Source organism: Tupaia chinensis, unplaced genomic scaffold, assembly GCF_000334495.1.
Source record: "Tupaia chinensis unplaced genomic scaffold, TupChi_1.0 Scaffold000355_1, whole genome shotgun sequence".
Classification (NCBI taxonomy): Eukaryota; Metazoa; Chordata; class Mammalia; order Scandentia; family Tupaiidae; genus Tupaia; species Tupaia belangeri.
Genome location: NW_006159850.1, coordinates 5404423 through 5428038, shown reverse-complemented (window position 1 = coordinate 5428038; position 23616 = coordinate 5404423). Strand labels below are relative to the sequence as shown.

Genomic DNA, 23616 nt, shown 5'->3' with positions numbered 1-23616 from the left:
AGCTGGCTAGAAAGAAGTGGAAGGACACGAGAACAGGCAGGCAACCAGCTGGAAGAAGGATGCTGTAGAAGAAAAGTAGGTGCCTTCCTAAGTGCCCAGAATTATGAGGATCCTGGTGGTAGTTCTCATTCTTGGAGCATGATGGGTGTGTGTCATAGTAAGTGTGCTATGCATATAGGTGCCTGTCATCTTGTTTCTGTAAGCCATAAAGATCACGATACCTGTGAGGGAGACCATATTATCAGCCCACTTTACAGATGAAGACATGGAGGAGTAAAGAAGATGGGTGGTTTTCCCAAGGTCACAGGGTTTCTATACATGAGCCAGGATTAGGAAAAGACTGAAAATCAACCACTAAAATGGCTTTTTCTTAGGACACCGGAATAGCAGTTTCTGGCATACTAAGTCCCCAGCCTCCACTCTGGGGAAGAAATGCTTGGGAAATGTGGAAACCTGGGATCCCAACAATTAACTTATTCAGAGTTCTGATTCTTGGTTCTGTCTGAACTAAGTTCATCTGGGAAGCTTTTTCTGAGAGATACTGAGAGACCACAACACAGCACAATTATGCTAGAACCTCAGTGGAGACAGGTATTGGTCTTCTTTGCAATGCTCTCCTGGTGATTTCGTAGACAGCCAACCTTGAAAGAGAACCACAATCTAAAGCATCAGCACAGGTTGGTACGTGGCATCAAACAAACAAAAACTCTCAATTACGTAGTCCTTACCTGCTTGATTTAGCAAGTTGGAAAAGGTGCGAGAATGTATTGAATGCCTATAATTGTGCCAGGTTCTGAATGTAGATTTGCTCTCATAATATGCTCTCATTTGGTACCTCTGATGACCACTGGGGATTTGTGAGTGCCGGAGGGGACTGCAGTGCAACAACTGGTCTTTCGTCTCTCATTCTTCTAGTCCTAGGCAGTGGATGGCCCAGAGCTTGGACTACAAAGGCAGAAATATCATAGTCTGCAGAAAGGGCACAAAGAGGTAGAATGGTAGGCATGGGATGGCTCATAGTAGGTAATAGATGAAGCACAGGCTGAAGACACAGGCTAGAGGGGAGGCTGAGGGCCAGCTTAGACGTGGAGGACCCTGAGTGCTAAGCATCATTTTATGAAGATCCAAAGTTATGTGAAACTCAGGTGGAGGCAATCCATCCTATAGTTTCAGTAGGAGAGTCTAAGGCTTCCTTTAAGGACTGCAGCTCATTATGGCTTTTAGGGCTCCATATCACCTGGGCCCAGGTTATCTCCATCCACAATTCTTGCTTTCCTCCTTTCTCTTTGAGCCAGTGGCATTGACTTCTTTCCAGTTCTCTAAATACCACCGGATCTTTGCACACATGGTTCTGGCTGCCTAGAATAGGTTCTCTATTACTCTTAAGGTATTAGATTAAAACCTGTGTCTCCTGCTAGAACTTAAACTTGGGCTATGTCCCTAGAATTTAAGCTTGGGCTATATCCTTCTTTGTTCAGCATTATAACCCCAGCATCTAACATGATGTGGCTCTCAGTAAATATTTGTTGAAGAGAGGAAGAAAGAAATCCAGAACTACCATCAACATTTATATGCTTTCCCCTGCTCCCATCCCTCCCCAGCTGAGATTGTCTTCTTTGATCCTGTCCAGGGGTCAGAACGAGAATCCTCATTCTGCCATTTAAAGCAACAAGTACCCAGCAGACCTTGTCATCTGAGTAATTTGCCTCCAATGAATGTCAGTCGATGATGGCAATGAAAATAATCTTAATGTCTGTCCTTCATAGTTTGCTTTTTTTTTTTGGAGAGATTTTTGCTACAGGGCGTGTGCGCTTGCCAGACAGACAGAGAGAGACATAGAGACAGAAAGCGAGAAATCACCCCTCAGAGGGGATGGTCACACCATGATCCCTTCTCCTCCATTCTCCTCTCGGGATCTTGGGCACGCATGCACACGCACCAGGTGTGAGTTTTAAGCCACTGGGTCTGGGACGCGAACCACGGTCGACTACGTGGGAGTCCAGCGACATAGCCATTATGCTAACTGCTGGTTCCCCATAGTTTGCTTTTAAAAACTGAAACTAGACATTCACGGCTAATCTTGGCTTTTGAAAAGCTTACTTCTTCTGAAATGAGCATGTGAGGAAGTGAGCATCTGAGAATTCCAGACTCTCGTGAGTCCACTAACACTAACCTAAAAGCCAAGGAAGGCTCTGGAGCCCTCACTCAGAGTGACCTCCAAGCAGCACCATGATGTGTGCTTCAGGGTTGGGCAGGGATGTGGGGGCAGGACTGGGCAGGGGTCTTATGACACTATATTCAGGTTGTGATAGGGTTGCAGAAGGGATATATTCTACATGGAGTATGGTCTTTATGAGAATCAATGGACGAAAGGCAAATGGACTAGCTTTCAAATTTTGGTTCATCATTTATAAACTCTTTGTGTCAACCTCTCTGGGCCTCAATTACCTTATGTAAAACTGTAGGAAAAGGACTGCCTCATAACTGAATGATTAGAGAAGGCCAGATCCAACATAACTGACCATAATTCAAACCAGCTTGTAAAGCACCCTGGGCACATGTGCACACGTGGGGATGTGCTGAAGATCTTAACAGGATGGAGGAATAGAGAAGAAAGGATTGTGGCATGACCATACCCCATTGGGGATGCTTTCTCTCTCTCTGATGAGCATATATACCTTCTGACAATTAAAAAAAAAGGGGGGGGATGATGAAAACAGCATATTTATGGTCATTGTGAAGGTTAACTAAGACAATGTATATAAAATGTTTATCACTGGGTGTTGCATATGGAAAGCACTCAATCTACATTAGCCATTATTATTATCAACTAATATCATAAGCAACATCTTCCCAGAATAGAAAGATAAGCTAATTCATCAGCTATTTATATGACTTTAAATGCTCTTTCTAGGATCTATATAGATGTCACCAGAAGACATATACAAGAAAGTTCCTAGTAGCAATATTTTAAGAGCCACAAGCTGGAAGTAGCCCCGGCACCCCTCCACAGTAGAACAGATAAATAAACTCTAGAGAGCCATGTAATGGAGTACTCTATAAAGATTTCAACAAGTGTAGTGATTTGGATACTGTGGGATGATTAACGCTTACCATACACTGATTAGGATAAACTACTTTGACTTGCAGCCATGTAGGTGAACCTCATAAAATATAATGTGGGATGAAAGACGACCATCAGGAAGGAGTATGTACTGTATGGTTCTGTTTCGACACAGTGCAAATACAGATGACACTAATCTATGGTGTTAAAAGTCAGTGCAGCCTTGGGGGAACAAGACGAGATTTAGAACGGGAGGGAACAGATAGTATCTTGTGTTGTGGTCTGGGTGCTGTGCATAATTTTTAAAATTCATCATGTACATCCTGATTTATGCACTTTGTGTGTCTATGCTATGCTTCAACGAAGGGTTTACTAAATAAACAAACATGTTCAGCAGAGAAGTAAATGTAAACAATACAGATTGTGCATCCCCACAAGGAGCCTATCTATCGAGAGCAGAAGGCAGACAGGACCATGCCTGTCCAGACATGGGTTGTGGTCATCAGTAATGGAAGTGTGTAGCAGGTACAGAAGCAACACAGAGCGAGCCTGGGCAGCAACCATAGCCACTGCTGGTGACAATGCGCAGTGTTCCGTGTGCTTCACCCAGAGGGCTGTTCCCCCGATTCCTCCCCATACTTGCCTCGTCTATCCAGCTGCAAGAGCTTCATTCTCATCCATCCACTCCCACCTCACCACCACTACTGCCTTCTCTCAGCCAGGCATCATGGTATATACCCCACTTACTGGTTCTCTTGGCCTTGCTTCCTGCCCTTCTCCAAACCACTCTCCATCACCCAGACCTACTGAACTGTAATTGTTAACTGAGGTCTCCGGGTTGTTTAAAAACTCCCGTGTGCTTCTGATGTACCCCAACCCTTAGGAAGCTCTGCTCTCCTTTAGGACCAGGGCACTTACCTGATCTTGACACACACACTCCACACTAAAAGCAGTCCAAGGCCATGAGAAAACCCCTTAACTTACTGGCTCTCCTCAGTATGTCTCTCAAAAACATTTTCAGCTTCGTTTTCAGTCTCTTTCTCCATCCACAACAACTCTGCCCCATTTCAAATTTGCTTCTGGTCCAAGTGCACCAAATTCGTTTTTCTCTGAATCCATCTCATTATGTAATAGCTGCACCCCAAGTCCATGCCTTTGAATAACTGAGAATACCTTTCACCCACTTAAAGGCCTTTGAATCTCTGGCCCATCTTTAAGGCTCAGCTCAAATATCTCTGTGACCCAGACCTCAGTGTTCTTGGGCTCTCTGTGGTTTTGCTGTAGCACCTCATATATTCCAGGGTTTGATCACTTTCTTCAAATGCACCTGTCTTGACTGTTCACACCAACCCCTATGCCCAAGGGCAGGACTCTATCCTGTCCATCTTTGTATTTCATGCTTAGCACCTGCCTAGAACATGGGAGATGATCATGGATGTCTTGACTGAGTGCAGTCCATCATCCCAAGGCCTACTTAGGCACAAGGGGCTTGCTGTGGGATAAAGGACAATGATGGTCGACTCTGGGGTCCACTTTCTGGGCTGCAGAACATTGATGTGACCCGTAACAGGTCAGAGATATCTCAAGCTGCCCAACTTACTCATGTTCTTTCTGTTGTTTTTGTCTTTTCCAGTGACCTTCAGTGACTGTAAGGGAAACAATGAGCTACGCTATGAGGTATCAAGTCCATACTTCAAGGTGAACAGCGATGGCAGCTTAGTCGCCCTGAGAAACGTCACTGCGGTGGGCAGGACTCTATTTGTCCACGCACGGACTCCCCATGCAGAAGACATGGCAGAACTGGTGATCGTCGGGGGCAAAGATATTCAGGGCTCCTTGCAGGTAACACAGTCCTTTCTGATACTTTAGGCCAAGGAGGAGCATTACGTTCCTTCTGTCTTGTGTGGAAGATGTATCTTTCATTTATGTCGGCCAAGGATTTTTTTTTGTTATTGTTACTATCACAAATGGCAGAAATTCAACTCAAGAGAAAGAGGTGGGGAGGGATGATGGAACTTTATTGGTTTATGGAACTGATCCGGTTCAGCGATAGCTCTGCCTTCAGGCATGGCAATGTACTGGTGCCCAAATGGTGGTGCCTGCTTTGATCGCTGTCCATCTTGTTCTGTTTTCCCTGCATTGGCTTCACTCTGAGTTCTTCATATCTCTCCTCACCTCCCAGTGTAGAGGTCTCAGTAGCTCCACTGATTTCACAGTCTGAAGTCTCCTGAGAGAGCATGTCTTCTTGGTGATGCCAACAAAGGCTTAAAATTCAATCTCTCGTTCGATTGTGTGCCATCCCTGAACTATGTCTGTGGAGTTTTGATGCTCTGGTTGGCCAAGTCTGGGTCACATGCCTGATCCTGAAACCAGGGTGGACTTAGCTCCATCTACCTAAAAACACAGACTGAGAGTAAGGGAAGGCTCCTCACTCAAAGTAAGTTACGGTGCTGTTATCAGAGGACTAAGGATGGGTGCCGAGCAGGTGGGAGCCCCAGTGGTCCACCAGAGTGCATAGAGTTGTCACGGCTAGACAAGCACTGCGTGCAGAGCCACTCCTTTGCCGTACCCTGGTGTCCATCCCTTTCCAGGTGCACATGTATGTCGATCCCTTCACTTACACACATGTGCGCACACTCTGTGAATGTCATAAACTCCCATTCAGGCTTCTTGGTTGTATATTTGGAGACCTTTTACTGCAACTGAATTATTCATACCTCCTTTATCAAGAACTGCCAGCTGAAGGCAGGAAGGACTCACAGCAAGCTCTAGCAACGTAATGGCTGTAACGCTGGTGTGGCCCCAGCTCAGGGGGATAGCATTTTTTCCCTATCTGCTGGCCTGGTCTTCAGTTTTTCAAAGCCTGTTATTCTCATCACCTTTCTCTCTCTGCCACATACCGCATAGCCCTGCTCTGTCTGCTTATTCTGCTCAGTGGTGGAGTGGGCGTGTTAGAGAGCTGGGGAACAGGATGGTATGACGGGGTGTGAATGTCGCCTTCCTGCCAGTGCTTTCTGCGTGATCACGAGAGAATTGTGGGACTTCCCTCTCAGCAAACTAGAGGGGCTAACAGCCTGGGATGACACATTGGTGACGCGCGTGCTGCCCCTATTTTGTCACCATGCTCGTAGCAGATCCTGAGGCTCAGCCGGCAGGGCCCGTGTGTCTTTCCCAGTGCGGTGCTTCTGGAACCTATCAGTTGATCATTTAGAGGTATTTCCAAGGATGGAATCTATTTGCCATTCCTGGATCCAACACACTCCTTAATTCCTCTTCCTGTCTGTGAAGCTGTGAGTTTAGGGTACATCGCAACCTAAAAACGCATCCACAGCATGCTACTGATGACTTCAAAGAAAATAGGATATTGCGGAATTCGTTCCAGTGTGGAGACCCATGGACAACACAAAGGCGAGCTTCCCTCTCACTTCGCCTCAGTCATTTTCACAGCAGCTCACTAACTCATGATATAAATGACTTGGCAAGGCTCTAAAGCAACACAATTTCTGGGCTGTGCAGCGGGAAATGCTTCTCAGGAGCACACACGTGGTGTGAAGATTCACGAAAGGGGGCTTGCCTATGGGATTGAATGTATTCAGGTGACATTTTTCATCATGATGAGTGGTTCACCTTTCTATCCAGAAAAGACAGTTTCATAGTATTTTGCTCAGAAGAGAATAAGAAGGATTCTCAGGACAAACTCCAGGCCAAGGGGCTGGGACACTGGGGATGCATTACGAAGGGTCTCAGCCATGAAGTGTTGGGCTCTCAAGTCCCCCCGAGATGTCTCCCAGAGGCAGAGCTCCTCCGAGCCCTGATTCTCACTTGCCACTGCCCAAATGCATTGTCGACAAAACGTGGCTGCAGTTGTCTGCACAGCAGAGGCTGCCATGCCGTTCGTCTGCCAGGCTCCAGCAGAACAGGGCATTCATCGCCTGCCTCCAGTAATTTTATGAGGTTTGAAAATAGGCTTTGTGAAGATGCCCAGATGTGTCCATAATAAAGAAGCCCCCCCAAAAAAAGGGGAAAAAAAGGGAAAATAAAATAGAGAGTAAAAGAATCCCTCTGAAGAGAGCACAGACCTTAAGTTGCTTGGTTAGTGTTAAGTCCCTACTGTGTGGGCGAGTGAGCCAGATGTCAGAGAGGAAAACTGAAGAGACTGGTCAGCTCAGATCCTGGTTAGGGAAGCAAAATGAACATCCTGGTCTACAATTAACTACCAGGCCAAACGGTGCTGTGGTTAAGGCGGTGGGATCCCATATGGCCTATTGCACAGTTGGAGTTCCAGACCTAGCATGCCAGGCAGCTGTGTGTGCATGTACAAAATCCTAAAAGGAGGGAGACCTGGAGAAGAGATTGCAGTGTGACCATACTCCATGGGGGTGCTTTCTTGCTTGCTGTCTCTGTCTCCCTCCCACCACCACCATGAACGCATGGTCCTCTGGCAAAACTTAAACAGCAACAAAAAAATTGCTGTGCTTTGTCTACGGAGACAGAGGAGGTCAAATAACTGCCAACACTTAGGTAGTACTGACTATGCACCATTAATCTCTCCAGCAACTCTGAGGCAGGTGCTACTGTCGTTGTAATAGTGGAGAAACTGAAGCACAAAGAGGCAAGCAACTTGCCCCATGAACATATAAAAAATAAGGAATTAGATGGAAGTAGGATTTGAGCCCAGGCAGTCAAGCCCCTGGGCCCATGCTTCTAACCACTCATCATGCTGCTGCCACGTTCCCTGAAGGGGTCCGACTGAGCTCACTGTTCAAGGCTGGATCAAACTGGGTGGTTAAGAAAGCATGAGAAGGACTGTCTCTCAGGAGAGAGCCTGATTACCTCCAAGTTGTATTCTTCGCTGTGTGACCTCGGGCAACTTGCTTTCCCTCCTGACTCTGGTTAGTTTGATCTGTCATCTGTAAAACAGGGCTGACGATCGGTTTCCCAGTGTGTTGCGGCAGCAGCAGCCTTTAGCTGATGCTAAGGTAACGACCACCCACGGAGGCTTACGGTTATCTCCTTGATCTCATGGTGAGGAGTCTGAGACCCAGTGAGTCTGTCCCTGACCATGGGCCACAGCTGGTGGGTAGCTGAGTCAGGGCTCACCAAGGTTACCGCCTGCTCACCCTGTTCTGAGGAGGCAAGCAGGGCCCTGGACCCAGAGTGGCAGAGGGCATTGGAAGCAGCTCAAGGCATTGGGCTCCCTGTCTTCCCGCGGCTGCCTGTCGGTTCTGGCCCTGGGCGTCTGGTTCCCACTTTGCGTGGTCGCCCTCACCTTGCATCCCGTTTCTGCCCAGCCCTTAGCAGCAGTGACGCTGTTGTGCCATGTGGGTGCAGTTCAGTTCTCTTCTGCCCCCACCCAGAAGTTCTGCCATCCCTGGACGTAATTGCCTGTACCTCAGGGCAAGCCTGCACACTCCATGCTCCCCGCCCACGCCACGGCCTCTCCTTCCAGGGCCCGCTTTTGGTAGGCAGCAGAGCTGGGGCTCAAACCCCGGCCTTGTGGCTCTAGAGTCCCTCCTCATGGCTCATTTGCTTCTGGGCTCACGCCCGGGAAGAACCAGCGTGCACAAGGGTTAACTCCTCCGAAGGGCACGTAGGGTGGGGAGCGCATCTCAAAACCTAAAGGAGGAAGCGTTTCAGACTCACCTGACAGGCGACAGGGAGCCATTGGAGATTCCCGAGCGGGGAACAGGGATGATGGAAGTAAACTTTGGGGAAATTCATGTCGGGGCCTTGTCTGAGTCAGCAGAGACTAGAGATAATAGTTAGAATGATGGCTACTGGGTCCAGCAGGTGGTTAAGGCACTGAACTCCCACGTGGCCAACTGTGGTTTGAGTCCTGGACTTTGGTGGCTTGAAAATCCCACCAGGCATGTGCTTATGTGCCCAAAGTCCTGAGCGGGGAAGGGATTGTGGAGCGGTCATCACTGGGGGGTGATTCATTCTCACTCTCTTCTCTCTCCAGTGAGCACACGCACCCTATGGCAAAAACCTTAAAATAAATAAATAAATAAAAGATGCCACTATTTTTTACAAACCTATTTCATGGGACTTTCTGAAGTGTGTGGCACCAATATATGCCTTAATATAAACGATTTCTAATTCTCGTAGCCTCTCTTTGGAGTTGCTGATGTTCCCCTCCCAACAGGTGTGAAAACTCAGCCAAGATCCCCTAATTTGAAATTGATAGAAACGAGAGTGAAATTTCAGCCTTTATGTCCAAACACCCATTCTCCTCCCTGCTTCTTTGCTCACCGGGAGGCTGTGCCACACGGCAGCTGTTGCGGTTGCTGTTGCTGGCGGGTGAAGAGATGCTGGCGTGAGTTAGAGCCACACAGCAGTGGTGGAGGAAAGCAAGATGTGGAAGGGAGAGCCAAGATCCGGTGACTGGGTGATCGCCAGTTGTCTAGCCTGGGAGGTGGAGATGAATTGGACCAGTCAGGAAAGGGATGGCTGGGAAAGAACTAGCCAGGCCTGAGTGTGTTGAGTTGGTAGCTGCTGAGGACACCTTGCTAGAGGTGTCCCGGAGTCAATACACAATATGGGGTTGACTCTCAGGGCGTAGATTTGGGGGAAGGACAGGACAGTGGTAGGAGTGTAGGCTTTGGTGTCAAACATGCATGGGTTCACATTTCTGCTCACGACTTAATGATGGTGCAAACTTGGGCAAGTCAATCAACCCTCTGAGCCCCAGTGTCCTCTATGAAATAAGGACGAGAACAGAGTCTACCCCAGAGCTGTTTTACTGGTTGTGGCACCGGTCGTCAAGTGACAGGTCCCCTCAATGGTAATATTTTGGAACCTCTAGAGGAAAGATAAGGACCTGGAAGCTAGATGTGTTCACAGAGGCCATGAGACAGAAGCCAGGAACTAGAAGCAGGAGGAGAAAGTATATTCAAAGGAAAAGAAGGGAAGGAATGGGTGCTCCGAGAAGTGGGTGGGACGTCCAGCATAAGCAGAGAGCGGAGTTCTGCAGTTGCTCATTTCCCACCCTACGTATGGGAAGGACAGTGTCTCTGAAGCAAATGGAATCAGAGTGAGGTACAGTGTAGCCCTGGTGACTGGAGCCTGGCTCCTCTTTAATGAAGACTGTGCTTTTCTTAGTTTTACCTGGTACTTGTGACCCTGCTTTGCCTGGGAAGCCCTACCCCAAATCTCTGAAGTCTACCTGCTAATGGTTTAATTATAGACTCTCAAGCTATTTCTACACTTTTAATAGGCTGCCCAGACCCAGTCCCTGCCTGGGCTACATAAGAGCACCTTAGGTGTGAGGAGGCAGGGGGCCAGTTTAGCCCCCAGTCTTTTGAGGGGCTCTGAGGGATTGTGATGGAGGGCGGTGAGGTCAACCTTCCATGCACAGAAAGGCTTCTCAACCCGTGGAAGGTTGGTGCACCTGACACAGAATGTGCTGGAAGGAACCGTGGCTTTCTCTAAGTCTGTTGTCTCTCACCGCCTGACAGGGGTGAGGGGAAGGCGCAGAGTTGGGGGTAGAGGGGGAGAAGAGCATTTACTTTGTACACAGGGTTTTAAAAGATTTACAATTTACGGAAAAGCTCCACGTTTCATTCCTTATGCAGAGATGTCTTTGCCTGCTGTGTAAATGGGGCTCATCAGCTTCATTTTCCAGCCTGACCAAAAAAAAAAAAAAAACACTGAATTTTTTTTCTTTCTCATTTAAGAAAGTGTAGCACAACTATAGACAAAGGCAAGGATTTCCGACATCATGAACCTGAGGAGACCAGCCGGGCATGATGGAGTAGCCTGGGGAGCTGGTGCAGGCTCAGTGTGACTTCTGGTTTGGGAACTAGCGGGCTGCGTCTCCTGGCTTCTGTGGAAACAGCGGGCCGAGCTCTGAGCAGCAGCAGAATCAGATCCTGTGACCTGAGCAGCCGCTTCTCCTGAGCAAAGCAGAAGCACGATGCAACAGAGGCTCCCACAGCCCCACTCCTTATGGAGCTGCGGGGGCCACAGGCTGGGCGGCTTCACTCCGGCCTCCCTGCTCCCAGACTGAGGTGTTTCTCCATCCCTGTTTAACGGCCCCTCCCTTCCTGATCAGCTCACCTGGCCCTTGGATAAATGCCAAAGTCTGCAAGTGTTAGAAAAGGTTTAGCCTAGGAACCAGCAGGTGGCAGAAAGTTTGTGTCACTGGACTCCCATGTAGTTGACAATGGTTTGAGTCCCAGACCTGGTGGCTTAAAACTCACGCCGGGCGCGTGTGCGTGCGTGCCCAAGATCCTGAGAGGAGAATGGAGGAGAAGGGATTGCGGCACGGCCATCCCCTCTGGGGGGTGATTTCTCTCTTTCTGTCTCTGTCTCTCCCTCTCTCTCCAGCTAGCACATGTGCCCAATAGCAGAAATCTCTCTTTAAAAAAAAAAAAAAAAGGAAAGGGAAGGAAAGGAAAGGAAAGGTCTAGCCTGGCTGGTCTCTGCATCCTTCCCTCGAGTCTGAGGCCTTCTCATTAAGTAGCCTCATTTTTCCAAAGAGCCTCCGTGTCCCTCTCCTACCCTCTTTCTAGGCCTTTTTCTTTTCTTCCGTGGCCTTTCTTCTTGATTTGTACCTATATTTACTCCTTCGGATAGGTGCTAAACGTCTGGCTCCTTGGTGAAACCCTCCACTCCCTGAGGGAAATAGGAATGCAGTCTGTCCTTCTCCCCTCCCAGCCGTGCTCCTGCCCCGTCCTCAGCACCCAGCACAAGACCTAGCACACAGTCAGTGCTTGGTGACGTCTCCTGAATACATGGATGCATGGAACCAGGGCCCTCTTACCCCACCCCCCACAGCAGCGCTGCCTCTCCCAGGGCCAAACCACCTGTGGCATCTCGAACTGGCCAGGCTTCCCCAGCCCCAACACTGACTGCTCCGTGGCCTGCAGAGGTCCTCTCTACGATGGCCTTGGTCATCACCCACTGTCCTGGCTAACACCAGTGATACTTAGGACTGGCCAAGGTTCCCCTTCCTCAGGGATGCCTCCCTGACCCCTACCCTGGCTGGTTCCGCACTCCTCTTAGCTCCTTTCAGAACCCTGCTGGCCCTCCCCTCAGCCCAGAACTTTGCTGTCTCCACGATTGTGCCCATCTCTGTCCTGAGCTCCTGAGCTCCTGAGCTCAGGGACCCTGCGAGGTGCCGAATCCTAGTGCGGCACGTAGCACGCTGCCCGTTTGCTCAGCTGGGAAATGGGCCGGCAATGGCTGCAACCTCCTAGCAGCTTCGTGAGTGCTCAGTGAGCGAGCGTAGCCAAAGCCCGGAGAGTGCGTGAAATGTCAACTCCGTCGTGATCGTAGCATCAGGGCAGGCCCTGTAGTAAATGTTCCGTGAGTGAGTGCAGCAAATCAGGATGGCCCAAGCCTTCATCCCTCCCCCAGATATCCAGACTCTGTCATTTCCACATGCTGCCTGCAATTCAGGATGGCCTATGACCCTCATCTTCAGGCACTGCTCTCTGCGAAGCCCGGAGGAAACACCCGTCCTTGTATCTCGCCAGCTAACTTCCTAGGAAGGGTTTTGTACCTGCGAATCCACTTAATAAACACCCCAAGCCCTGGCAGTATTTAAAAGTTAATTACGAACATCTTACATCTCTTCTCTGGAAGTCAATATGAGGTGTTTGCAGTGAAGGCAAGCTGGTCTCTTAATCGAGTCCTTAAATGTAAAAAGAAATTCCCTTCCTTTTTGTCATTTTCAGGATCACCTAAAGAATAAAACCTAGCAAGAAGTTATCACAGAAACTGAAAAGGCTAAATTTAAGGCTTGTTTATTCAAGTTGTTCATCATTGCTGTAAACATGCAATTTAAAAGATGTAATTTTGGCTCTCAATCCAGTTTTAAGAATCAGGATGGAAATAGTTCCAAAAATGGAAAATAAAAAGGAGCAATCAGAGGAAGGAACCACTTGGGAGAAGCAGTTGTCCTTGTTTTTAATTTTTAAAATAAATATATAAAATATGTCATCAGCTGCCCAGAAGCCAGCAGCAATACTGCTGGTAAAATGGATCTTGCCTGTTGGCAACTGGGAGTAAAACAGGAACTGTTCAAGATCTCTTCTCTTTCAACACAGTTGACTTCTGTAGCCTTAAAGTCTGTGGAGATTGGGACCAGCAGATAGTGTAATGGTCATGTCGCTAGACTCTCACATAGTCCACCGTGGTGTGAGTCCCAAATCCAGTGGATTAAAACTCACTCTGGGCACATGTAAGTGTGTGCCCAGGATCCCAAGAAGAGAGTGAAGGAGAAGGGATTGTGGCACGCCCAATCCCCCTTGAAGGGTGATTTCTCACTTTCTGTCTCTCTCTCTGTTTCTCCAGCAAGCACATGTGCTCTGTAGCATAAATATCTCTTAAGACAAATAAAAATATAACCTGTGGGGATTTCTCCCCTCCAGAAAGCAAGCAATGAGTTCTGAGGCTGACACCTCTGGGTGGCTCCTGATTAAATACCGAGACTCTCTGCCTGGGAAGATGTCCATCTCACAGTTCTCAAGACCCCACGCCCCACTTCCATGCCCGCTGCAAGCTCCAGGTCACTGTTTCTGGCCAGCCTGCTCTAAGTCAGGGTTCCAAAGCCCCTCCCCTTCTTAGACCTGAGTAGTTGGCTGGACCATCTCCCAGAACTCAGGGGAACATCTATAACACATTCATAGTTTAATACAAAGGATGTTGCAAAGGATACAGGTGATGAGATGCGCAAGGTGTGTGTGTCGGGGGTCAGGGCCTCCCATGTCCTCTCCGGGAACGCCCCCTTCAGGAACCTCCGGTGTTCAGCTCTGCAGGAGCTCTCTCAAACTGTCCTTGGGTCTTTATGGAGACTATTCCATAAGGCTTGAGAGGCTAATAGGCAGGGCAGCGTTCCTCCCTGCAGGATATGGGGCAGGTCCCCTCTGGGATGGGGTCTTAAACATGGAAAAGATGACCATTTCTAAGACTCCCACTTGGGCAGGTTTTCTTAGCCTGACTTGGGAAGAAGAGGAAGTCAGTGAAAGGAGGCCGGAAGTCAGAGGGATCTCACCATTAGCTGTTGGAAGCTGTTCCGAAATTGCTTCAGGAACCAAAGACAACAGGACAAGTACTTAGAAGCCAGGAAACAGGACAAAACAAACAAACAACAAAAAGAAAGAAAGAAAGAAAATATATAAAAAATGCATAAATACATACTTCCCAGAATCTCAGAATTCCATTAGTTAAGTACCCTGAGGAAACCTCAGGTCTGGAGCCTTTAAAGCACCTCCATTGCCACACGTACTCTTTCTCGGGGGTCATTGCTAAGCCATGTGGATGATGGTAAGGGGAACCTGGAGTCACCCACAAGTGGGATCTCATGGCTCCCGGACTGGTTCTCAGCTGCGTGCTAGCGAAAGCCACCTACGTCCTCCGTGACTCACGTCAGTGGATCTGTGCAGTGGTGTCTCCCCTCAGCCTTCATGGCCACCATGAGATACACGGAGCACAACGAATGCCAGCCTCCCTGTGCCTGGTGAGCGAGGAGTCCCAGCCACCGACTGGTTACTCTGGACTCAGGCGCCCTATGGCTGCTGTCGCTTCTGTACCTCCTTCCTGATCTCACACATTCTAGACAAGAACACTTCTGCACACTTGTTACCGAAATGAACTCCGATGTTTGGCAACTCCGTGCTGGCCACTTGGGTGCTCTCTGTTTTAGCCATTACGCCGTCTCCTCCGAGACACCTGCCACACCGCACACAAGGGACTCGATTTTATTTCTCTAGAGCATCTCTGAAAATGAGAGCAACCAGTTTATGGTAAAGTTAATGACCTTGTCTCAAGACCTTATCAACACAGACTGGGAGTGATGGATTCTGCTGAGCTGGTCAATTCTATCGATCTCGCTTACATGAAGTATGTGCAGCCGCCAGCCTGGTGGAGAACCAACCTGTGCGTTTACCGTGACTGGGAAGAGATGATGTGTTTAAGCTGGAGACACCTAACGTTGCCAATTTAACAAGTATGATGCCTTCGAAAGCCTGTGGCGCACCACGCTCCAGGGCAAAAGCGTCCCCAGTTACTATTAAGGAAAATTAGTATCCATTTAACTGTCACCCAAATTGGGGAAAATATACAGCTTGAAAATTAGTACATAGATCCAAGAATAGGGCCTCAGACAGGGTGTTAGGCTGTTTCATTTTGACACATGCCTGAATTGTTATGTTACAGCTCTTAGCTCCAGGATACTATTCAAATATAGATAAAAAAAGACTTCCTCCGATTCATTAATTTAAGTAGATAACAGATTGCTTTGTGGATCAGAATCTAAGAAAACAGTATTCTGAAGATTAATTTTAATTGAAATGCTTGAAGAAAAATAACCGATCCTGTGAAAGTCTAGATAACAAACTCCTTTTTCGGCTGGTGAGAACAGTAAATTTCATTTTGTATAGCAGGATGGGCAATAGAAATAAAATATGATTCTAAGTTGTGTCATTTTAAGCTTTCTGATAATCAGATTAAAAACAAGAAACAGCCAAAATACATTTTAATCGCATATTTTATTTAACCCCAAGTATGTATATGCGTATCATGTCTGTCTAATAAACTACCATTTCAACAGGTAATCAGGGATTTTTTTTTTTTTTGCCTTCTTCATTCTTCTTTCCTTACTTAGTCTTTGAAACCTAGTGTGTATTTTACATTTATAGGAAATGTTGTTTATCCCAGCCAGCTCTCTTTTCCGTTTGTTTTATTCACAAATGAGAGTGGTTGGGGGACACTCTCAAAGGGTCTCAGTGGGGTCATACCATGACCCTCCTTGCCTAGCCCTCCAGCTCTGCAGGATCCTGGCATGGACTATGTGCCCAAGGTTTTCAGGCCAACTCGGGGATCTGACCCACAGACTGCCAAGTGGCTTCCAGCACTGCGGATTAGTTGCCTACTGACTGCACCTCTACGCTGGGAGAAGATGACGCAGTCTTGACTATGCAGTCTTTAAGTGTCCAGCAACCACACGTGGCAAATGGCTCCCACAGAGGGGGCTGCTCTGGGGTCCTTCTACTAGAACATTCACATATTTGAAAGAAGGATGGAAAAGTTCACTTGCTGAGCGCCCACGGCGTTAGGGCACAGCGGAATACTGACACTCAGGGGTCTATTTCTCTGATCCTATAGCCAACCTGAGCTGGTGGTGAAGTTGTTCTTGTTTGACAGATGTGGAAGCAGCTAAGGCCCAGAGAGGTTAAGTAACTTGCCCACTGTCATCACCCATCAGTAAGTGGCAGCGCTGAGAGTCGAGTGGGGCCTGCCTTCCGCTTTTAGGGAGTCACTGCTGTTTGTGAATACTGACAGTAGGACTAGAGCTTTCTGTTCTCCAGGAGAGACCAAAATGATATAGGCACCTTATACATGGCTTAGGAAGGAAGATAAACCCAGAGGCGACAAGACTCCTGAAAAACTTCTGGGTAGGTGGACAAGCCTTGTGGTATCATGACACTTTTTAAGTACCCTCCCCATGAATAGAACTTCTGGCAAAAGAAACTCATGAAAACAGCATTGAGTTTATAAGTGTAAATGTCTCCTAGGCCAGGGACCTTATCTCATTCATCATCATCCCAAAGTCTAGGGAAAAAGCCTTGCATTTATATATAGAAATTATAATTTACAATTTTCTCTTCATATATGTTATCTAATTTAATCCTCATAATAACGCCTGGAGGCAGATGGTGTTATTCCTGTTCTGTGAGTCAGGAAACTGAGACTCAAAGAGGCAGGTCAAGTAACACCAGTATTTACATGCGTAGTCTCCCTAGCCCACCACACAGTCTCCCTAACCCACCACGCAGCCTCCCTAACCCACGTGCAGCCTCCCTTAACCCACTGTGCAGTCTCTCTAACCCATGCAGTCTCCCTAAGCCCACCATGCAGCCTCCCTAACCCACCTTGCAGCCTCCCTAAGCCACTGTGCAGTCTCCCTAAGTCCACCGTGCAGTCTCCTAAGCCCACGTGCGGTCTGCAGTCAGCTCCCAGTACCCACTCCAGGCAGTGCAAGTAAACGGGACATAGCATTGTCAGAGGCAGTCTCACCTAGGATCTGTGATGAAGTGATGAAGTGATAAAAATGCACATTTTCGAGGCTCTCTGATATGCTGTTGTCCTCCTATCTTTTATTATTTCCATAAATCAGATATTCGTGGACTCTAAATGTTAATGTAAGGATGATAACCTCTTTTTTAAGCGCCCCTCTTATCTGGCACTCCAAGTGATTCATATAGAGACACTCGGTCACTGCAGGCTTTGCCAGTCAGCATGGCTGCTCTTACTAGAAATGACATGACGTGGACATACTTAAAAGTGGCTAGAAATGAAAATTAATACCAAGCCAAGCAAGATTTCTTGAGGGAATTTTAGGTATGTGGACACGCCCTGTGTTGTCACAATTTAATACAACTTTCCCCATGAGTAGAACTTATAGGAAAAAAAATCTCATGGAAATGGAACAAGGTTTCCAAATGTCAATGTCTCTGCAGTCTCTCTGTAAGCGTCCGATCCTCATTTCGGAGGAGACAGTACTTTGCTGATTATAAGAGAACGTAGTCTCTCATGAATCAGCTCCATTTGGTTCTTTTGTCTCAATACTCAAAAACTAGATAGCAAAGCAAAAAGAGGATATACCTCTTTTCTCAGTCCTTCTCCACTCAGCACATGGGCCAGTCAAATGACAAGGTCTCACCCAAAATTTTAAGGCAGCAGCCCAATCATTTGTAGAAAAGTTAGCAAAGAAAAGCGTATGGCACAGGCCGACAGTCAGCATATCCCCCAGTCCGCCCTTGTTGGGTAGACTTGGGGCACCTGTGGCCGGGGCATGGTCCGCGAGGCATGGGCAGGAAACTGTTGATGCTATTTGACCCTGAACTCTATGGCTTGTTTATGCAAAACCAGATCTGATCTCGAGATAACACATGAGCAAACCAAAGCACTTTCAATGTGTCCCTGGGCCTAATCTTATTAAATTTGGTTGTGTCTCTTTTTCTGACTCTTGTTAGTGAAGTAGAATCCTTTTCCTAGTCCGGGCCATACCTCCTAGGGGTGCTACATTAAAAATAATGGCAGAATAAGAACAGACTCCATGGTATAGTGGTAATGTGCTGCTCGGATCCCCCGGAGTGACCCCTACATGGCCCAGTCGCCTGAAAACACACTGGGCACCTGCATGAATGCCCACAGGCCCAGAAGGAGTGGATGTAGAAGGGAATAGAAGCATGACCACACCCTGCAGTACGTGCTTCTCTCTCCCTCCCAACCCCCAGCACGTGCATGTGCTCTATCATGAGTAAAGAAAACGTTTCCTTAAAGTAGTGCACCTGGGCCAGCAGGTGGCATGGAGGTTAAGCCAGCCGCAGCTGGGCCCTCATGGACAGCTGTGCAGTTTGAGTCCCAGATGCAGCAGCTTGGCAAACGTGTCTGTTACACATGCATGTGTCCCCAAAATCCTGAGAAGAGAATGGAGGAAAAGGGATTGTGGCATGGTTGTCCCCTGGAGGTGACTTCTCACTTTTCCTCTGTCTCTGTCTCTATCTCTCTCTCTGGCAAGTACACACACTCTATTGCAAAACATAATAATAACAACAACAATAAAAAGTGTGTGCACATCCCGCTGGAGCTCCTAGCAGGGGTTGATGTCATTATTTGCTGAATTGCTTCCATCTTTATTAAATAAGTGAGATGTAGCAATAATCAAAAATCAAATATTATATGTGTGTGTTCTCATTAAAGTGCAAGACATGTGCTTTTTTCTAACAGAAAAGAAAAATTTAGTAAAATTCACTCTTCTTTATAATGCAAAGACCTATTCCCCCAAAACAAAACAAAAAACTGAGTAATGCTCCATATGCATTTGCAAAACTTTTTGCATCAGCAAACCCAAACATAGGCAGAGAAATGCGAATGCAGACAAAGGTGAACCTTATAGCGCTCAGCAACTCCTAGTCTCCAAAGACTGGAGGCATAGACTTTGGGAAGGCCTTTAAATATAGCAGGAACTTTTCTGAGGGACAGAGCAACTGTTAGGCTGCCAGGAAAGTCATAATGACACCACGACTTTCTCCACAACCGAATAGGTAGGTATGTGAGGGCTACTGAAGGCCACAGGGCTCGAAGAACACAAGACCATCTCCTAAGCAACAGTTCTGACCGGAGGTGGCCTTCAGCTGGACTGAGCTTAGCTCTGACGCCCCGGCCTCAGTCATTCCCTTCCAGCCTGTTACGTTCAGGAGACAGGGATCCTTCCAGCTGCTTTCGGTCTCTTCCCCCTTCAGAGCAGCGTGGACCCAAGGTCCAAGATGGATTTCCTCTCTCTGATGGCTACGCTGCTTCTTCTGAGTCCCAGCTATTTATGGGAATCAGACAATTCCTTCAACTTTCTTTTTTTTCTTTTAATTCTTTTATTTAACTTTATTTATTTATTTTAGTTTGACCAGAGAGGGACAGAATTAGAGGGAAAGTGAGAAAGCAAGCTGCGCTGTCCAGAACTCGAACCATAGTTGGCCACGTGGGAGTCCTGCGCCCTTCACCTCCACATCTATCTTTTAGCGCAGACCCTTTGAACAAAAAGTGGGTACTGTTAACCAGTCCCTTCACCATGTCACTTGGCCATCTGTTGACAGCAACTTTTTATAGCTTCTTTCCTTAATGACACAAAGGTGTGAAGGATGGTGGATTTCTAAGAAACCCGAGGGGTGGTGGCAGTCACCTAACTGGGCTTGTCCTGAAGACGTCCCTGCCCACTCCTGCACTCCAGAGGCTCGGCTGGATGACTGTTTTGTGTGTGTGTGTGTGTGTGTGTGTGTGTGTGTGTGTTGTCATTGCTTTCTGTCTGCTATAAATTTAAGGTAGCTAGTCACGGTGTATTATTTTTTCCTTGTGTTGGCCATTCCCATAAACCCTAGTTAACCCAGGTAATTGAGACTCCACTGCTTTTTATTCCAAGCGCTTTATTTTTTTTGGCCCTTGTTAGCAAAGTCAGCCCTTAGGATTTGACCATCACTCTTCCTTGCACTGTATCTGTTACTTTCTCTTTCATTTGAGCCTTTGGAAAGTATCTTATCTGAAAAAGGGAAGAGGGGAGGAAAAACAGACCAGAAACCGACTCATAGAAATGCAAAAACAAAACAAACAAAAACCTCCCAAAGTCCACATAAATCTAACAATTTTGGTTTTGGTTTATTAGGTAAAGTAAAATTATATGCTCCATTAGGGACGGAACCTGCCTGACTTGTTCATTGCTATAAATCTAGCACTTAACCCAATACCTGACATGGAATAAATACTTACCTAATGATATCTTAACAAATGCCAGAGATGGAATGAGTGTGGATGTGAATAATGCGAATCATAGCCTGCATTTATTTAGTTCAAACTCCGTGTCAGGCGCTACTCCAAGTGCATTTCTTAGGTTAAATCAGTTAATTTTTGCAAGTCTATGATTAGATAGGCACTACAACCTCATTTTACAGGTGGATAAAGTCAGATGTAAGAAGAGATGTCACTTGCCCAAGATCACACAGCTAGAATATTTTAGAGTCATCCTTTGTACTCAGATACTTTAAAAAAGGCATTTAATACAACATTTTACCCTTTTTATCAAAATAGAGAAAAAGCTAAATATTAGATTCAGGTTGGTTGAGTAGTTGCATTCAAAAGATCTGGAAAGTAATCTGTCAACCTGGAGGATGCTTTCTGCATGTTGCGGGGGGGGGGGGGGACTGAACCCCTTGTTCTCAGCCCATTGTAGGAGGTGACGATGTGAAGACGTTTGTTAGTTTGTAACTTTTAAAGCTTTGTGAACCTAAGTATCAGAGTTGAGATTGAAAAAGAAATTGGTTGGCTCCACGGCCTTGTGGTTAAAGGGGCTGGATCTTTCATAGTTGATCACGTGGTTGGAATTCTAGTCCAATGGCTTGAAAAACACACATGTACATACATGTCCCAAATTACAAGATAGAAAAGCAGGAAAGGGATTGTGGTATGACCATGCCGTATGGGGGATGCTTTCTCCCTCTGTCTCTCTGTTTCTCCGGTGAGTGCATGTCCTTGCTGGCAAGTAAAAAAAAAAAAAAAGAGAGAGCTCAAACATCTGCAAAGATGGATTGACATTAGTAAGGCAGTACTCAGTAGGTACAAACATGAAGCCCCACGTACGGGCAAAAATTTTCCAAAACCCAGGATGGGGGGGACACAAACAGGCCTCAGCTGAGGAACCAGTCACGCTCTCGGAGCCACGCCAGCTCCCACTCTGCAGGTTCCTGCCCTTATCACTCCTCTGTAATTATTCATCCCTAATGTATTGCTCACCTTGAACACCACTCCAAGACTTCCATTTACCTTTAGCAATAAGCTCTACCCCACTGGCTACAATTTCTGCAGCTGGCTTTGCACTTTCTATGCCGAGAAAAGTTCATGCCATCCATCTTGAGCTTTCTCAGTCGCTCTTCCATCTCTGCTCACCTCTCCCCTGACCTCCCCTCTCAGAGAAACGCCAAGTCATCCTCCTGCGTCGGACATCCCAGACCCTGGAACCCAGTCCTTCCCGCCTGTTTGCCATAGACAGCACCTCCCACCTTCCACCTCGCTGAGATCTCCCTGTGCTGCGTGGTCCACAGAGACGTTCAGTTCCGACCGCTCCCACCCTGTCACCAGCTGCTATCCTCCGGGTGCACGTAAAATGACACGGCCTTTTTCTTGTCTGTCTCTCAGGGGTGGTGTAGGTGGGGCCTGTACGGGCCTTTTGCTAAAAGTGCTCCTTTTTGAAGGTCATGGAAACTAATCATTTGATTTCCTTGAACTGTTTTAGTCCCTAGCCTCCTTGAATGCTCTGAAGCATTTGGCAATTTATTTTTAATTTGTAATTATTTGAGATTAAATTCACATAATGTAAAATTAATGATTTTCCGTGAACATTTCAGTGGCACTTAGTACATTCACATTATGCAACAGCCAGCTCTATCTAGTTCCAGAATAGTTCCATAACCCCCAAAGAAACCTTATAACTATCAAGCGTGCCTTCCCCCGACTCCCGGAAAGCACAGCTCTCTCTAAATCACCTATTTGGTATATGTTGTATAAACGGAATTATACAACATATGTTTTGGGGGCTGGCTTCTTCCACTCAACATACTGTTTCAAAGTTCATGCACTTTGGAGCAAATATCCTTTTTAGGGCTGAATAATATTCCACTGGGTGTTTATACTGTCATCCCTTAGAATCTATGGGATTTGTTCCAGGACCTCTGGTAGGTACTGAGCCTCGCCAGTGCTCAAGTCCCCTACATGAGACCCTATGATATTAGCATATAACCTATGCGTACCCTCCCTCAAACTTAGAGTCATCTCTAGATTATCTGTCACACCTAATATAATATAAATGCTATATATAGCATTTTATTCTACATTTTAATTTTTAATTTTTTTGTTGCATTGTTTTCCTTAATTTTTTTTTGTATATTTTCAATATGCAGTTGGCTGGCTCCATGGGCATAGCCCTGCAAACACCAACCATACCACAATAAGTTTACCATTCATTTGTCTGTTACCGACCTCTGGACTGTCTCTGTCTTTCACTGTTGTGAATGGTGCTACCACAAATGTGCATGGACCTGTTTTTGTTGGAATACTAGATTTAGATTTTTAGGGGTTTATATCTGGGAGTGGAATTTCTGGCTCATATGGTAATTCTCTGTTTAAGTTTTTGAGAAATCACCAGACTGTTTTCCATAGCAGCTGACGCATTTTACATTTCTACCACAGGACCTGGCGATTTTGCCCTTGAAGGGCTCTCCCTGCTAAGGCCTTCTACGAGCCGTTCCTGTCCTGTTCTCCCACTCTGTCTGTACGGCACCCCACACTTCTCCTCTAGCTCCTCTTCCTAGTCCTCTGGATGTAGAAGGTGCCTGTATGTTTCTCTCTTGATTTTCCTCTGGTGTTTTCTGCCATTCTCAACAATCTTATCCTACCTGTGGCTTTATATGTCGCCCCCTCCAGAGTGTCTCCAAATTCATAGCTCCATTTCTGACCCCTTCTTCATGCCCACAGGGTCTCTCCACCTGTGTACCCAAGTTGTGTGGTGTGTGTGTGTCTGTGTGTGTGCCTGTGTTCATGTCCATGTCCGAACGCTGACCCCCGTAAACCACTAATCGTATGTGCCTGGTGTTCCATGTTTGCCTTGGTGTCCTGCCTTCCCAGGCGGCCTGCCTTTCTAGCCGCCTAAGCACAGCTCCTTGCGTTTGCCTCTGTCCTTCATCAGCTGAGAGGTGAGTGGCACTTCTTACCCTTTCTCTCCCTCTCGTGTGGGTTCCTCCTGCATACTCTTCTCTGTCACAGTGGTCACAGCTGGTTTAGGCATCGTTTCCTCTCACCTGGCTGTGACAAGACCACTTTGTCTTCAGTCTGACCTTCTCCTTCCCTTGTGACCCAGTCCAGCTTCCTACTACTGCTCGACTTCCGAGGAGCAGCTGGGATCTTATCATGCTCTACTCAAAGGCCATCAGGTTTCCCGTGCCCATTGAAAAATACTGAAAAAAGAAACAACCTCTTTGTCATCGTTACCCCTCATAGCTCGT

The 23616-nt window shown here is 47.0% G+C and overlaps 1 protein-coding gene and 2 long non-coding RNA genes across 4 annotated transcripts in view; 1 reads left to right on the top strand and 2 right to left on the bottom strand.

Annotated features, from left to right (window-relative positions):
• The window catches only part of CDH13 (cadherin 13), a 1127839-nt gene that overhangs the window by 414458 nt on the left and 689765 nt on the right, over positions 1-23616 (top strand). For both annotated transcript variants that reach the window (XM_006152575.2, XM_027773488.1), the window contains exon 3: positions 4698-4906. In XM_006152575.2, the coding sequence (XP_006152637.1) occupies positions 4698-4906 (209 nt within the window). The remainder of the gene's footprint in view (positions 1-4697; positions 4907-23616) is intronic.
• LOC102479172 (uncharacterized) lies at positions 9323-10861 on the bottom strand. The gene is made up of 3 exons (XR_335178.1): positions 10791-10861; positions 10601-10689; positions 9323-9472 (listed from the first exon to the last, which is right to left on the bottom strand). It is a non-coding gene; the product is annotated as an uncharacterized LOC102479172 (long non-coding RNA).
• The window catches only part of LOC102479458 (uncharacterized), a 36091-nt gene continuing 26203 nt past the window's right edge, over positions 13729-23616 (bottom strand). The window contains exons 2-4 of the long non-coding RNA XR_335179.1: positions 14655-14788; positions 14064-14123; positions 13729-13947 (exon numbers count right to left, since the gene is read on the bottom strand). This is a non-coding gene — a long non-coding RNA (uncharacterized LOC102479458). The remainder of the gene's footprint in view (positions 13948-14063; positions 14124-14654; positions 14789-23616) is intronic.